At 39.2% G+C, this 15,836-nt stretch overlaps 1 protein-coding gene across 3 annotated transcripts in view; it reads left to right on the forward strand.

Moving 5' to 3' along the window:
• Nucleotides 1-15,621, forward strand: part of tgm1l1 (transglutaminase 1 like 1) — a 33,731-nt gene extending 18,110 nt beyond the window's left edge. For all 3 annotated transcript variants that reach the window (XM_036556473.1, XM_036556475.1, XM_036556474.1), the window contains 12 exons: nucleotides 690-881; nucleotides 3,569-3,820; nucleotides 7,090-7,208; nucleotides 8,248-8,355; nucleotides 8,982-9,159; nucleotides 10,111-10,249; nucleotides 10,998-11,190; nucleotides 11,614-11,767; nucleotides 12,787-13,071; nucleotides 14,274-14,434; nucleotides 14,864-15,000; nucleotides 15,474-15,621. In XM_036556473.1, coding sequence (XP_036412366.1) covers nucleotides 690-881; nucleotides 3,569-3,820; nucleotides 7,090-7,208; nucleotides 8,248-8,355; nucleotides 8,982-9,159; nucleotides 10,111-10,249; nucleotides 10,998-11,190; nucleotides 11,614-11,767; nucleotides 12,787-13,071; nucleotides 14,274-14,434; nucleotides 14,864-15,000; nucleotides 15,474-15,621 — 2,066 coding nt within the window. The remainder of the gene's footprint in view (nucleotides 1-689; nucleotides 882-3,568; nucleotides 3,821-7,089; nucleotides 7,209-8,247; nucleotides 8,356-8,981; nucleotides 9,160-10,110; nucleotides 10,250-10,997; nucleotides 11,191-11,613; nucleotides 11,768-12,786; nucleotides 13,072-14,273; nucleotides 14,435-14,863; nucleotides 15,001-15,473) is intronic.
• Nucleotides 15,622-15,836: the final 215 nt, after the last annotated feature.

Raw genomic sequence — 15,836 nt, forward strand, 5'->3', positions numbered from 1 at the left:
GTCCCTCATGGCCACATGGTGAGCAGTTAGATCCCATTGCTAGTCATATTCTGTACATTTTTTTTGAATTCTGCTCAAAATTGGCTAATTGTCAATTCCAAGTCAGTTTAAAGTCCACAATGTGTTTTGAATTTTGACTTTGAACCAGTTTAGTAGAATGATCCATATAAGGGGCAATCTGTAGGCCTGTTTGGCTTTGTAATATAGGCATATGTGATTTAACACAGTGGTTCTCAAACCGGTCCTCAGGGACCCCCAGACAGTTCACATTCTTCCTCTACCCCTATATGTTGCGTGTTGGGTTGGAAAAAAAATGTAGACTGTCTGGGGGTTTCTAAGTCCAGTCTGAGAACCATTGATTTCACATAATATTAGTTGACCTACAAAATGATCACACAAATCAAAATTCACATTACAAACTTGTCATCTTTTTGTTTGAAATATTTTCATATATAGCTCTGTTAAAAGTTGTTACTTCACCGCTTACATCAGCAGCTTGTGTCCTCATATTCTGCATCAAAAATGTGCATCAAAATATTCTGCAAAAATTCTCTACACATACCTTACTCAAGTTCAAATAAATACTAAAATGAATTTGAATATTCACATATTCTAATTATCACACCCTACTGTAAAGGACACGTTGTCACATCACAAACACACACAACACCCTTTTCTCTTTCTTTCAGAGCTGCCTCTTATTGTGCGTTCGCTGGACCTGCTCAGCTCAAAAACAGATCAGAACCGCAAGGAGCACCACACTGACCAGTACCACAACGACGAGCTCATCATTCGCCGAGGCCAGACCTTTCAAATGGAGCTTGACCTGTCACGACCTTTCAATATAAACACAGACAAACTACATCTGGAGCTGAAAATAGGTTAGTGTGAGGTGTACACATTATGACATACATTTTACTACAATGATATGTTGGTGCTCACTGGTCAAACGTTGTTATAGTCAGAAACTGACCAGTGATGAATTGGGTGATAAACTGTGTGTAACAAAAGACGGGATACAGTGTGTAGAAATGCACCTACATAGTAAGCCTATAGATTAGTTGTTACTAATACAGTGGCCAGTGACTGGATGTACAGGGTAGATATTTCTGATAAAGTGGCCAGTGAGTTGAAGTGCGCGGTAGGTGTTTCTAAAAAAATGACCAGTGAGTTGATGTACAAGGTAGGCGTTTCTAGTAAATTGCCAATGAGAAGAAATACAAGGTAGGTGTCTCTAATAAATTGGTCACTGAGTGAACATAAAAGGTAGATGTTTCTAATAAAGTGGCCAATGAGTGCACGCATAAGGTAGATGTTTCTAATATAGTGACCAATGAGTGCACGTATAAGGTAAATGTGACCAGTAAAGTGAATGGAAGTACAATGTAGGTGTTTCTACTAAAGTGGCTGGTGATTGGACTTATATTGAAGGTGTTTCTAATAAAATGGCCAGTGATTGGACGTATAAGGAAGGTGTTTCTAATAAAATAGCCAGTGAGTGGACGTATAAGGTATGTGTTTGGAATAAAGTGGCCACTCATTTGAAGTATAAGGTAGGTGTTTCTGATAAAGTGGCCAGTGAGTTGAAGTGAAGGGTAGGTGTTTCTAATAAAATGGGCAGTAAGTCATTATACAGGGTAGGTGTTTCTAATAAAATGGGCAGTAAGTTGATATACAGGGTAGATGTTTCTAATAAAATGGCCAGTGAAAAGAAATGCAAGGTGGATGTTTCTAATTAAAGTGGCCAGTGAGTGGACATATAAGGTAGGCATTTCTAATAAAGCGGCCAATGAATGAAAGTGCAAAATACGTATTTCTAATGAAGTGGCCTGAGAGCAGAAGTAAAATGTTGCTGTTTCTAATAAAATAGCCAGTGATTGGATGTATAAGGAAGGTGTTTGTAATAAAATGGCCGGTGAGTGGAAATATAAAGGTGTTTCCAATAAAGTGGCCTCTTATGTTAAAATATAAGGTTGGTGTTTCTAAAAAAACGGTCCAGTGATTATGTCTGAGCAGAAGCGGATGTTCACGACAAACTATACACACATCTGTGTTAGAGAGTTACACAGTTCTATATGTCATGTACATTAGTTATTTTGGATGTTCCTGTCTGCAAAGTTATGCATTAAAAGATGAAATAGAGCAGAAGGAGTCAAGGCCTGGTATTCAGTTGAGTGATAAGCACATGCTTTCATGCATCTGTGCTCAAATACCTTCTTCATCTCAGTCCACCCTGAAAGGAATGTATGGCTGACCTCTCTATCAGGGTGCGGACTAGAAAAGGAGAACGAGAGGGAGGAGTGCAGCCCTGTAGCCCACTGTAGACAAATGAATCAGTCATAGAGTATGCTGCTAGATTTTCTTTCTCAAGCTGTGCAAACATCAATACATTGTGCAAGACTTTAACCATTAAGTGGTTGAAAATAATCCATTTTCCACTTACTTATCTGATGAACGTTTCATAGTGTAGCAGCACACTACAGGCAGGCACACCCAAACTGAGCTCGAAAAACATTTAGCATCATGTCCTTATCTTAATTTTTATGCACCAGAGAAATAGCCAGAACGTGTTTCATTATACTGTACCCCCTATATGTGTAATGGCAATAAAGTCGAATTGAACTGAAAAAAGTCTTTAATGAAAATGCCCAGGCTGGATAGAGACCCAGATTAATATGCAGAATTTGTGAAAAAGACAGAGACCCTAATGTTATGAAGTAACGTTAAGCTTCTAAGAAAAAAAAGCATTGAAAAATGCTTCTATTGAAAAACAACAACAAGAACAAAACTAAGGTTCCCCCAGTAAAACCTGACCATGTTGTTGCAACAAAACCTTATATTCTGAAATGGCGCTTTTATAGGACGCTTTCGATTTCAATGTGTGTCAGTACAACAAAGCTCTTCATGCTTTGTGTTTAAGCAAAATGGTCCAAAGCTATGTTTTGTTTTGCCTTACTGTATAATAACCAGGAGCACAAAACCTCAACAACAGATGAAGCTGTCTGACTTGACACTCAGTTCAGAGTGGCTCAGGAGGCAGAGGAAGGAAGGGCGTTAGCATTGTCATCGAAAGCCCCGAACAGTACTAAACTTCCAATAACCCATTTCTTCTTTGGTGAAATAGCCACACAGATGTTGTGATGTCTTACACTTAATGTGTAAAGGACTCATTGTTTTTTGGAAATGTTACGACAGCTAGAATATTTTGGCCGGTATCTCACGTAGCCTTGCTAACAGTAACATGTACACACAAACGGGAAAGTGAAGCAAGCTGGGTGCGTTCTTCTTCAATGTTCAAATAGTTTTCCATGCACTGATTTCAGAAAAGGGAAGGTCAGTGATTTCAATGTGCATGTACTTAATCTGTGATAAACCGTGAGGGAGTATGAGTTCAGAGGAGGTACCTGTGCTGTGCTTCAGGCCTCAAGTTAAAGGGGAATTCCACTTTTTTTTTTTTTATCTCCTCTTGTACTTACAAACACAAATGTGGTATGGCTTGAGAGTTTAGAATCTGCACTTTCAACAGAAATTCATTCGAAATTTTTAATTTTGAACGTGTCTTTTAAAGGGCCACTGCCGCTGGTGTCGAAAGGCACACACATCATCATCCCTCTAGTGGAGGAGCTGCAGGACCTGTGCTGGGAGGCCAAGATCGTAGAGCAGAACAGCAACCGAATCAAGCTGTCCGTCAACTCCCCTCCAAACAGCATCGTCGGCCAGTACAAACTCACCATCACCACCCAGAGTCCAGACAGCGAGTCTGTGAACACATATGACCCCAACAAAAACATCTACATGCTTTTCAATCCCTGGTGTGAAGGTGAGAAACTGAGACTAATCAAACCACACAATAAGTTGCAACTTATCCCCCTACACTGCAAGGGCCTGTATGTATGCTTCAGTTCCTCACTCTCATAACTTGATGTTATCATAACTACATATTGTTTTATGGTAGTTAATGAATAAAAAGTCTTAGGATTGTCCACTGAATAAGGCAGTGGTTTAACGGGTTGAAGGAATACAACGTTTTGCAACCTGACCTCTGTCTGCCACATCTGTAGCACAGAGTTGTTTTCAACAATACAATACAACAAAACAAAGACAATAATTTTATTATTTCACTGTAAGAACAGAGCTCATTCACTCAAAACTCACATAAGAGGCTTCAGCACCTGCCCATTGGCTTCTATTATAGGTGTGTTTTGAGTCGGTATGTTCTTTGTTCCTTTTTAAGTAGAGGGATGTTATTGTCCAAGGTAATCAACAGTATGCTAATAGAGATCTTCTTTGTGTAGCAGCAGCATTTAGCCAGAGTGGGTATCAAGCTGCCGTATCTCTTTTGTTCAGGGAGATTGCAAAGTTACAAGTGCATAAGCTCTTAATGAGCCTTGACTATGAGGCAGATATTGTCTGTATAGCAGCATTTAAGGTGGAACAGAAAGTTAGCTTCATTACCTGCACGGGAGTTTGATGCAGTTGACTAGTATTACATAAATCTCTATGAAGGTGGTTCATTTGAAGCATTGCTTTACTTAACTCTCTGAGTAATGAAGATTTTTCTACTTGTGTTGTTAGGTAAAGTTGACCACTTAAAAAACAGTTCAGCACATTATACGTGGGCCTACTATGTTTACATACCTGTCCAGGAGGAACTTTATCTGCTCCATCCTAACGTTTTCCAATCATGGTTTCTCAGAAACTTGTGCTGATGCACTTTTGAGCATTTTCGACGTTTTCTGGATTATTTGTATTAGTAATAGAGAAAAAAAATGGACTAATTAGCCTTCAATTATTTGTTTCATTTTTTTATCACAGTAGTTCTATTTTTTGGATGAAGAGTTTCAAACAAGGCCGATCAAGTCCACAATACCATATCGTATCACATAGCTAGCTTTGGGTGCATCAAGTGTGTCCGATCATTGTGTATTAATGCGTTTACTGAGCGCTCTTTTCTCAGGAGCTCTGCGTTTGCATTTCCCAGCAATGACAGTTTGGCATATGGAATATTACTCTGTTTGCCATATCCCACCTGCTGTTAGGTTTAGCCTTAGGTGTCTCGCATGGTTTAGTGCATTAGTTGTGGTTCATAGCCATAAATCACAGCGTTTACTTTTCTATCTAAACTCTGTTTGCTTGGCTCAGCGATCACCCCCTCAGGGCCAGTCTGTGTAGGGTGTGTAGCAGGTCATCATGCTTTCTTACACTCTCTTTCTCTCTCTCTCTCTCCCTCCACTGCCAAATGCCAGAGAGGTTGAGTAAGGATCCTTTAGCTGTCAAATCCCAGCCAAATCCCCAATCAGCACTGCCTCTCTGCTCTTTTTCTGTACTTCTTTACTTTTTAGTTCTCTTCAGTTTGCTCTCACTTTTTCTTTTTCGCACTTGTGTTCTCCTTCATGATACTCACAACCCCTTCTTTTCTCTCTATGTGTAATTATATTGTTAATTAGTTAATTCTTGTTAATTAAACTCACAATAAATTACAGGTATAGTTACATTCTGTATCGCCCAGGTAAGAGGCTGTTCTTGTATCTTTTTTCCATTTGTTTCAAAGTCAAAAAATGCAAAAAATGCTAAAATGTAAAAGACATTTCCTCATTCCACAGAATAAAACAGACAACTGTAACTTTTTATCATAATAAATATCTCCTTTTACACTTACAAACATAGATGTGGAATCAACTGAAACTTTAGAATATGCACTTTCAACAGAATTTCTTGTTTCAGAGAGCTACGAGTGAAAAACAGTTCCTATAGAATGACTCCATGCTTTTGTTGTCACCAGCGATAACTGCGTCTTCGAAGGCCAGGCCAAGAGTCATTTAAGAACCACCACCATCAGAAGTGCACTAGCAACAGCTCACATGTACCACTTCCTTACCGTCTCTGCTGTCAGATGTCTAATTTCCTTCACTGCCCTTTGGCTCAGGATTATGAACTGCTTGTATTGTTACTCAGTGTGTGGCCTCCCACTTCCACAGGGAGTGAATGAGTGTGGCCTGTGTGGTCTGTCCTTTCTCTTTTCTTAGTGTGTTTTCCCTCCCTTCTTCTTTCCTTTTTCTGCTCTACCACAGCCGAGTTATTTTCCTTTCCGTCCAACTGATCTGTCTTTTGTTACACAGATCTGTACACACACAGACACACACACTTGTCATACACCTTGTCAGGACATAAGTCACATATATATATTATTTCATATTTACAACTCTTATAAGTTGCAAAAAAGACAAGTTACAGCAAGTAAAATGAAGTATAAACATTCAAGATCCTGCACTATTTGTAGGTCACTATTCAAATTTGCAAATTTGCAACATTGACCAAATTAAGACCTTAAAAAGGTCAGTTTTTTTAGTCTTATTCCTTCTTGTTTTAAAACAACTCTCAGGTGGAATTAATCTACTCATCAGATTCTTTAGCACAAGCTAATGGGGTCATACTGTCATTAAAGCAAAAGAGGGACATACCACCAAATACTAAGACATTTTACAGATCATATTCGAATTTAAAAGATTCCTCTTTTCATTCAAATTGTCAGGCTAATAATATATTTGTAATAACTTTGTACTAAAATATAAAGGAATGCAAAACAAAAGAAGCATTTTAACTAGTGGTCACTGACATTTGAACCCCACTGTATATGTAATAAGGATTATTAAAGCCTAATACTGAACTTGGCATTAATTTAAAAAATGAAACATGGAGCTTTCGTAAAAAGCTTTTTTTTTGTAGGAGAGTTTTGTCCTAAAATTGTCCGAAAACAAACAACCACACACCCACTTCTTACTCTTCATCCTTTTGTGCACTACCACGTCATGGTCCTGCTCTCACCACATTCCTCTGATAATCATGCCCATGTGTCAGTGAAGAAATAACACAGCCAGTGTTCTGGATCATGTATTTTGGGTGTGGAACACTGGTTACACTAGAACACAAAGTCCTGAGAGACCCCACCTGCTGGGGGTTCACTTTGATGATGGTACACAATGAGAGCATTTCAATGAAGTTACTCAGCCCACTCAACAAAGTCCAGGAACTAGGTCTCCTTGCCTCTACAACAAACTAAAACTCTCTTTCTCTCTCTTTTTCTGTCAGAGGACTCAGTGTATATGGATGATGAGGCTGAGAAGAAGGAGTATGTGCTGAATGACACGGGGAGGATTTACTACGGTACTGAGAAACAGATCGGCGCTCGAACATGGAACTTTGGACAGGTGCAGTGAGAAGGGAGCGAATGAAGCTTTGGGTTTTGGTGCTCAGCTTTTTTTTACTGTGGTTTATACTATGAGTTTTTTTCCCCTTTCATATATACTTTGGATCTGGTACCTTTGTCATATACAAAATGACCCACAAACTTTAGTGAAAATGTAAAATCTTGGTCAGTAAAGAATGCCTGAGTGCAACATTCTTATAGAAAACATTACTGCATGTGCAGCAAGGGGTGAACAGATGTAGAAATTTGTACTAGCCACTCAGGCCACCAAGCCAATGAATTTTATGGCCACAAATAAAAGGAATCCTGACTGTTAATACATGTAAGCCTCAATATGGTCTACATGTCCAGTACTGTTGAAATATAAACTAAGCAAAATACTTTATTTATATAAAGAAAATATACCAAATTCCTATATTAGAAAGTTGACATTTTGGTGGAAGCATCAAATCGTTGCTCTCTGTCTTGTCCATTAAGTGACTCACAGCCTTTACAACCTCAAGCAAGAATGTGATATCCAAGAGTCTGATTTTCCATCGGACTGATTCCAGCCAACCATATGACATCATCACAGTGCGATCTACTAGTTGAGGGATTTTGCCAATTTGTCATTTTTTTTAATAAACAAAACATTTCCATTTGGTTCATACATCATATTAAAATAGTTTTGGACAGGTAAACTATTTAAGGCATACAAGTCTTAAAAGTCAGGGTTGCTTCAAGAATTTGTGGCAAGAATTATAGACAGTTGGGCCTTTGGGGTTCATAGTTACTATCATTGTTCAATTATTTTTTATTGTCAGCACCGCCATGTGCAGGAAAGCCTTATTTGAATAACCCAGCCATCATGACAGGCTACAACAAAATGTTCTCAGTTCTAAAACACACTTGTCACTTACCGTTACGTTAACTATCACGGTGGTAATGTTAACATTATGGTTGGTGAATTATGACAAAATCTGGTATGATACAATTTGTGCTTGTTACCCATTTAAATGACCTAATATCCCACTGTCTCTCTCTTTCTCTCTCTCTTTCAGTTTGATGAAGGTATTCTGGAGGCGTGTCTGTATGTCCTGGAGAAGAGTGAGGTTCCCCCATCTGGTCGAGGAGATCCAGTGAATGTGGTCCGAGTTATCTCTGCTATGGTAAGGGTAAAACAGACAATAATCAGTCAAATTTGAAAAATAATAATAATAATAATAAAGATGCAATTTTATCTGTTAACCCCTGAACGTGGAGGCAAAAGTGCACATATTTCTGCCTTTTAATCTGCTTTTCTCTTTGTGATTTCTTAATGCTGTCAGTGCATGTATTTTGAACATGATTTAACAAAGCTGAAAATTTGTGGATGTTTAGATTGTTTGTTCCACAAACTACTGTTGTGAGCTCAGGAGTAAGAAACATACTTCACACTTCAGTGACCTTTTTTGTTGCTTATACAAATCAATAAGTATTTCCATAGCGAATTGCATTCTGAATGAATCTCATTTAGAAAATATCTCAGTACATCCAACAATAAAGGCAGCATGGAACTTCTTTTACGCAGTGATAGAAAACAATGTAGCACCACACGATGATCCACACCTCCACACACTGATCCATTTGACTAAGACCAATGTGAACATGCACATGCTTACTAACTACTATGGGGGCAAAATTTAATAATTTTTAAGGGGACAAAGACAAACACTCAATGTATTGCCGACAGTGTTTTAGGCTTCAAAGAGCGGTTTGTTCAGTCCTGATCTGCTTCTGTATCTATGTATTCCAGGTCAACTCTCCGGATGACCGCGGAGTTCTACAAGGGAACTGGTCTGGGAACTACGTAGGCGGGACACCACCAACAGCTTGGAGCGGCAGTGTGGAAATCCTGAAGAGATACCACAGGGAAGGGGGGGTACCCGTCAAATATGGCCAGTGCTGGGTCTTCTCTGGAATCACCACCACAGGTACATTACCTTTCAAAATTTAGAATAATCATTCAGAATTTGAATCACTGTTCAAAGGTTTGGAATCATTGTTCAAAGTTTGAACCCAGGCTTTAACAGTTTGGAATTGCTGTTCAAAAGTTTGCAATCACCGTTCAAAAGTTTAGTTCAGATGAACATGCAAGATAAATGTGTCCAGAAGGACGAACTGAGCTGTACATCATAAAATGACAGAGACAGCTAGACAGCATCAAGAATGAATACAGAATGTCTTCTATAAAGAGGTGATCAAATCTTGAGACAGTAACTGGAAATGTAATGACCATAAATATATAATTGCAGTACATTATTAATCATTTTATAACTTAGTGTTCTCCGAAGTCTTGAAAAGTCTTAAAGGTCTGGATATACTATACTGAGTTATATTATATAACTCAGTATAGTATATCTAGTACATTACTAGTGTTATTAAGTATATACTGTACATACCATATTAGTATGCATACTAATATATAACATACAAAGACTTTTATTTAGTATATATTAGCTTATAAAATATATAATAAAATATAAATATTCATATGATAAGTGATTTCAAACATTTGAACAATTGTGTGTATGTGTGTGTGTTTGTGAAGGGGGCGCTCTGGGTCTTGCCTCACTGCTGTGCTGTGATATTCATAGCTGACCCTGGCTAATAAGTGTGTGTCTCTGATGGGTCAGTGCTGTCTAAAATACTCCAGCTGCATTCCAGTCATTCCTCCAGGCCGTGCCTCTGGCTGATGTGTTAATGGGTGTGTGTGTGTGTGTGTGTGTGTGTGTTGCTGTGCTTCTCATGCCACCTAAAGACCCTCTGACCAGACAGCACTTTAATAATATTATTAAATCATTAAGTCCTTATTATTGTAAAACTGTCTGCGTCTCTCTCTCTCTCTCTCTCTCTCTCTCTCTCTCTCTCTCTCTCTCTCTCAGTATTGAGATGTCTCGGTATTCCTGCCCGCAGCGTGACAAATTTCCAGTCTGCCCACGACACAGATGTTTCCTTGACAACTGATGTGTATTTTGATGAGAATATGGAGCCAATTAACCACCTCAACTCAGACTCAGTGTGGTAAGTTCCTGTGCTTAATCTGCCCTTGAGTCCAAATGGTCAATATAAAAAAACACACGGTACCTCAGCGGATTATAAACATTTGTCAGGGATGTAATGATTGTAAACTTTTTGTTTTATTAGATTTGCCTTTTGACCTTAACATCACTATTCAGTTCAATTTACAGTTTTCTCAAATAATGACCTATCAAGACTAAGAACACTGTACACTCGGTGCCAGAATGTGTCTTGATGTGGCTGCAGTATGTGCTCACAGTGCATCTGAACAGCCATCAACAAGTTTGGGACAAAAAAGAAAATAATAGTTCAGTGATGCAGTAGTGTTAATAAATGCAGTTATTTATTCATTTTACTGCAAGCACACATTGTGGCCGCAACACAGCATATGTTGCGCTGCGTCTTCTCATACCCAATTCTGTGCGAAAGTAAAATCCCACACTTCATTCATTACATTTCCAGTCAAAATGGCCATTAGATACGAGTTATTAATTTTTCTGCTTCAGAAAAAAAAGAAAATATACTTAACATAGAATCACACTGAAAAAATTACAAATTACAAAATTTTCCACTCTCTGCCTTTATTACAGCATCTGTTCTTTTCAGGAGACTTTCTTTTAGTTTTTAAAGAAATTTGCAGGGATATTTTTTCAAACCTCCAAAGTTCAGTCCTAGAAGTTGGTTGCAAAAGCAAAAAAAAAAAGCAAAAACATATCTCAGCTGTCCATGTCCCACTCCCTCATCTCTTTAGGAATTTCCACGTCTGGAACGATTGCTGGATGGCACGTCCTGATTTGCCGCCCGGTATGGGGGGCTGGCAGGTCGTTGACTCCACCCCTCAGGAAACCAGCCAGGGAATCTTCCGCTGCGGCCCTGCCTCCATTGCAGCCATCCGCGCCGGGCAGGTGTACTTGAGCTATGATGCACCATTTGTGTTTGCTGAGGTTAGTCATGACGTTTTGACCCAAAACAGCTAACATTTTAAATAAAATCACTAAACTACGCAGTGGTGTATTGGGATGGTTGCCTGGACAGAGCTGCTAACTGCCCTTTCCATGCTCTGCCCTAGCTCTTGTGAGGTTGGACAAGCTTTAGAGAACTCTGACCAAAATCCCATTTAACTGTGACGCCAAACTTTTCATCAAAATATGGACATTTTGAGCACTTTATTTATTTCAAATGATATTTATTGTGTATGCACCCAGGTGTTATTGCATGACTTGGAATTCACAGCTAATAGAGACCTAGATAAAACAAGCTTCATGCTTAGGACTTAACAGTTAGTATATGCAGGTATAAAGCAAGTAAAAAAATGTCATAATAAGTATTTATTTAATTGGTCCCTGTCACTCATGCCATGCCTTTAGGTGAACAGTGACAAGATTTACTGGCAGAGGAACCTGGATGGCACCTTCAGTCAGATCCACAGTGAGAAGAACACCGTGGGACGCTGCATCAGCACCAAGGCTGTTGGCTCTGACCAGCGCGTTGACATCACACACCTGTACAAATACCCTGAAGGTGAGAGCACACAAACACACACAGATACACTCTTTAACACATCAGTGTGTCAACTCATGAAACATACTGACTGCCAGAATGGAGCTTGATGGTATTATAAAGGCAATTGATAAATCAGGTAAAATGTGCAGTGCATGAGAACCACTAGGGAAGACCTTTGATTTTACCAGCTTTCACAAGGTCAGGGCTAGGATGCATCCAAATGCACCCAAATTTTGGCCACCAAAACATTTTGGCCAAATATGGTTAAAAGTTGCTTTTTCAGTTTTTGGTTGAAAGGGGGTCAAAGATTTTGTCCAGAAAGGTCAAAGATTTTGGCCAAAAGTAGAGAAAGTTTAAATAGATTTACAATTAAGTGTAAAAATCTAACACATAAATTATTTTAATGTAAAAAAATGAGAAATAGTGAATAAAGATGCTGTTTGTGTCCTTTGGCGTGAGTCAGCACTGACATGTTCAAACACTGCAACTGCATTTAATACGGTCTTTAGCTAACATGCTTTTCAACATTAAATGATTTAATGAAGATCACATAAATAGTGGAAATCACATGAAAAATACTGACTAAGTCAGTATCTTTTAGTAATAAACTTTTTAACCTCTCGTTTTGAAAGTCGTTACTGCACACACACGTTTGTTAGATCCTGCTGAAGTTTATGGCTGTTTCTTCACTAAATGACGAATACTTAAGTGACTTGCACCCCTGCTGGAGAAGCTTCAGAATGCTTAGTGAAAGTTCCATAGCCACATCCACGTACTTTACATATTAAAAACAGGTGTTTTCTGTTGTTATAATGGAGAAACCTTTGTGAAACCAGCAAGTATTGCATTCTACAACTTTTAATATTAAATATTACTTGAATTCTGTCTACATGTATTATTATGACATGAGCATAATTAGTCCTTTTCAGTTGGATTTAGTACATGTAGCTGTTGTTTGGCAGCTGTGCCTATGATCAGATCAGAATTAAAATCTGACTTTCCCTAACTCTCTTTCACTATCTCTTCACCCTAATCAGGCTCAGAAGAGGAGCGCATTGCTGTGGAAACGGCCTGTCGCTACGGCAGCAAGCCGGATGTGTACTTGTCCCCGGTGGCGGAGGACGTGAGAATGGAAGTGAAGGTGGACGGGGATGGGCCGTGCATGGGTGAAGACGCCATGCTGAAGATTGTGTTGAAGAACAAGAGCGATCAAGCCCGTAGCGCCACCCTCCACAGCCAGGTGGCAGTCATGTACTACACTGGCGTGCTGAAGGAAACAGTGAAGACCGAAAAGATCCCTGTTGAACTGATGCCCAATGAAGGTGAGCAGGGACAGTGCAGTCTAAAGCCAAGGAACAGGCCATATTGAATGCAGTAACCTGTACTAGTGCTGGGCAATGTATCAACTATAGAAGTATGCCAGTATTAATGTCAAACAGCAATACTGGTTTTTAGTTTTGGCAGTATTGACAGATAACAGTGACTTAGTGAACTGCAATTTATTTCATTAAGGGTGAAATAAGGGTGCTTGTTTAAAGGAATAGTTCAAAATGCATGAACTGAGGAGTGACGCAATTGGATTGCTGGGAATATAGTGTTAGGATCAGAATCTGACTGGTTTCGAACTCCGGTCTCCCGCTTATAAAGCCAATTGTAAAGTACACACAAGTGCACAGCGCACCAACTACTCTATCCTTAGCTACTATCCTATAAACCAAACGTGATGACGTGATGACAGTGTTACACAGTCATATGCAAAAATTTGTTCACCTTTGCTCAAATGACATTTGTTGATTTGCTTGTTGAGAGTAAGTACACAATTTTTTAATGCAACACACAAAACACAATTAATGTTTACTTGCTGAATTTGACATATTGAGAAATATAAAACATAAAATATGGCCTGTGCAAAAGTTATTGGACATTTTATGCTGCTGTTATGTTCTCTGCTTTATTTTGTTCCAATATCTTAAATTCAGAAAATATATAGAGACTAAAAATTTGCAGAAAAATGCCACGTATAAGTTTGCTGTCTGTAGAAGATGCTTAGAAAATCAGTAAAACGTAATTTGACTAGGGTGCTGAAACTTTTGCCAATGGCTGTATGTATTTTTTTGAATTGTTAGATGAATCTGTCTTTTTATTTTTTGCTTAAAGGAGATTTTAGTTAGATTTCTGTTCACACAGCAAAAAGAAGTCTGTACTTGTCGCCCAATATGTTAATCAGAACTGTCACATCGTCATCACATTTAATGAACATATTGTGCAGCCCTACCAAAAAAAATATTACGATGCTATTAAATGTAGTATGACCTGTCACTGTAAAAGTATTGATAAGTATGCTTAAGGGTCTAGAAAATTGACAATATATCATTGTATTCCAGTGATAGAGAGTTGGTCAAATTCTTGTTTGTACCTCGTTATTCAAGATTTTTTACAGTAGTATGAAGATCACTTTGGGAAGCTGATACCATTTGGTTTGAGAAATGTGCCATAATGAGCTAATGTTGGTTCTTCCTACCAGAGAAAGTTGTAGACTGGGTCCTGCCCTACCACTCGTATGAGGACCACCTGGTAGACCAGGCTGCCCTGATGCTCACCCTGTCTGGCAGGGTCACTGAGACTAAACAGGTGCTGGCCTGTCAAATCAGCTTCAGGCTCCGCACCCCAGACATCAACATTGAGGTAAGAAAAGACTTAATACCACTTACTCTTAAAACAGACTGTAATCACAATTTAAACTGTAAATAGCGTGTCATATATTATATTTTTATAAATTAGATTAAGTGACCCTTATTAGTCCCACAACGGGAAAATTTCATCTCTGCATTTAACCCATGTGTGCAATGAAATACCACATACACACTGGTGAGCACACACACACACACACACACACACACACACACACACACTAGGGGGCAGTGAGCACACTTGCCTGGAGCGGTGGGCAGCCCTATCCGCAGCGCCCAGGGAGCAGGGCTGGTTCCCTAACCTCCAGCCCATGACTGCCCCACTGCCCCAAATATGACTGTTATAAACGTTATAGGGGCTGTAACAAATGTTAGATATATTAATATGCACTTAATTTAAACTTTTCGGCTCTTGTTTTTGCAGCCTCTGGGAGAGGCTTTTGTGGGTAAAGAGGCTTCAGCAAAGCTCACCTTCACCAACCCACTGCCATGCACGCTCTGCAATGTGGTAGTTCGAGTGGAGGGCCTGGGATTGAGGAACCTCCATCCTATCGATGTGGGGTAAGAAAACAGAGCTTGTACAGCTTTTCTGAAAACTTCCTTGTCACGAGAGTATTCAATTCTGCAAACGGGATAAATGAAAACTGAAGACCTTTTTTGTTCTAATTCAGTGGATCTCAGATGTATCTCTACTTAGCAAGTTTTGTCAGATTATTAATTATGCATCTAAAAATGAGGTAGTTGTTTTTTTTAAAAAAAAAGATGTTTTTAAGCATTATCAAAATGAAATTTGAGTCAAGCAATCAGACCTCATGGCCATCCCGTGCCCCCTTAACAAGCTATCTGTAATGTCACAGAACAGCGGCATGACTGGTAAGATATAGTCCTCGATCATTAAGTGGAAGTAATAACTTGGGGGCGAGGGAGGAGCAAAGTACGAGGTGGCCATAAATAGGACCTCAGACAAAAAGTTTTCCAATTGCTGCTCTAATTTACTCACAGTGTGCTAATATCTTTTTCCCTGTGTCTGTCAGTGATGTGGCTAGGCACGCCACCGTGACGGTGACGGAGCACTTCATTCCTTCTCTGGTTGGGACGAGGAAGCTGGTGGCCTCTTTGGACTGTAAACAGATCACCCAGGTGCACGGCGTGGCTGACATCATTGTGCGCGAGAGTCAGTGACGGCACACATTTAAATTTTTTAATATATTCTACAGCATCTCACAGTATATCATCTCACTGTCCACTTTTTTAGAAACACCTACCTTGTAGGTGCACAGTTAGAGACTATAGCTCTTTTCTTTTTACACAATTTGTCTAAATCATCCTCTGTCCAATTGTCAGTGGTCAGTTTATGTCCACAGAGCCGCTCGTGGCTGGATTTGGACATTACCGTG

This window comes from Colossoma macropomum, unplaced genomic scaffold, assembly GCF_904425465.1.
Source record: "Colossoma macropomum unplaced genomic scaffold, Colossoma_macropomum, whole genome shotgun sequence".
Classification (NCBI taxonomy): domain Eukaryota; kingdom Metazoa; phylum Chordata; class Actinopteri; order Characiformes; family Serrasalmidae; genus Colossoma; species Colossoma macropomum.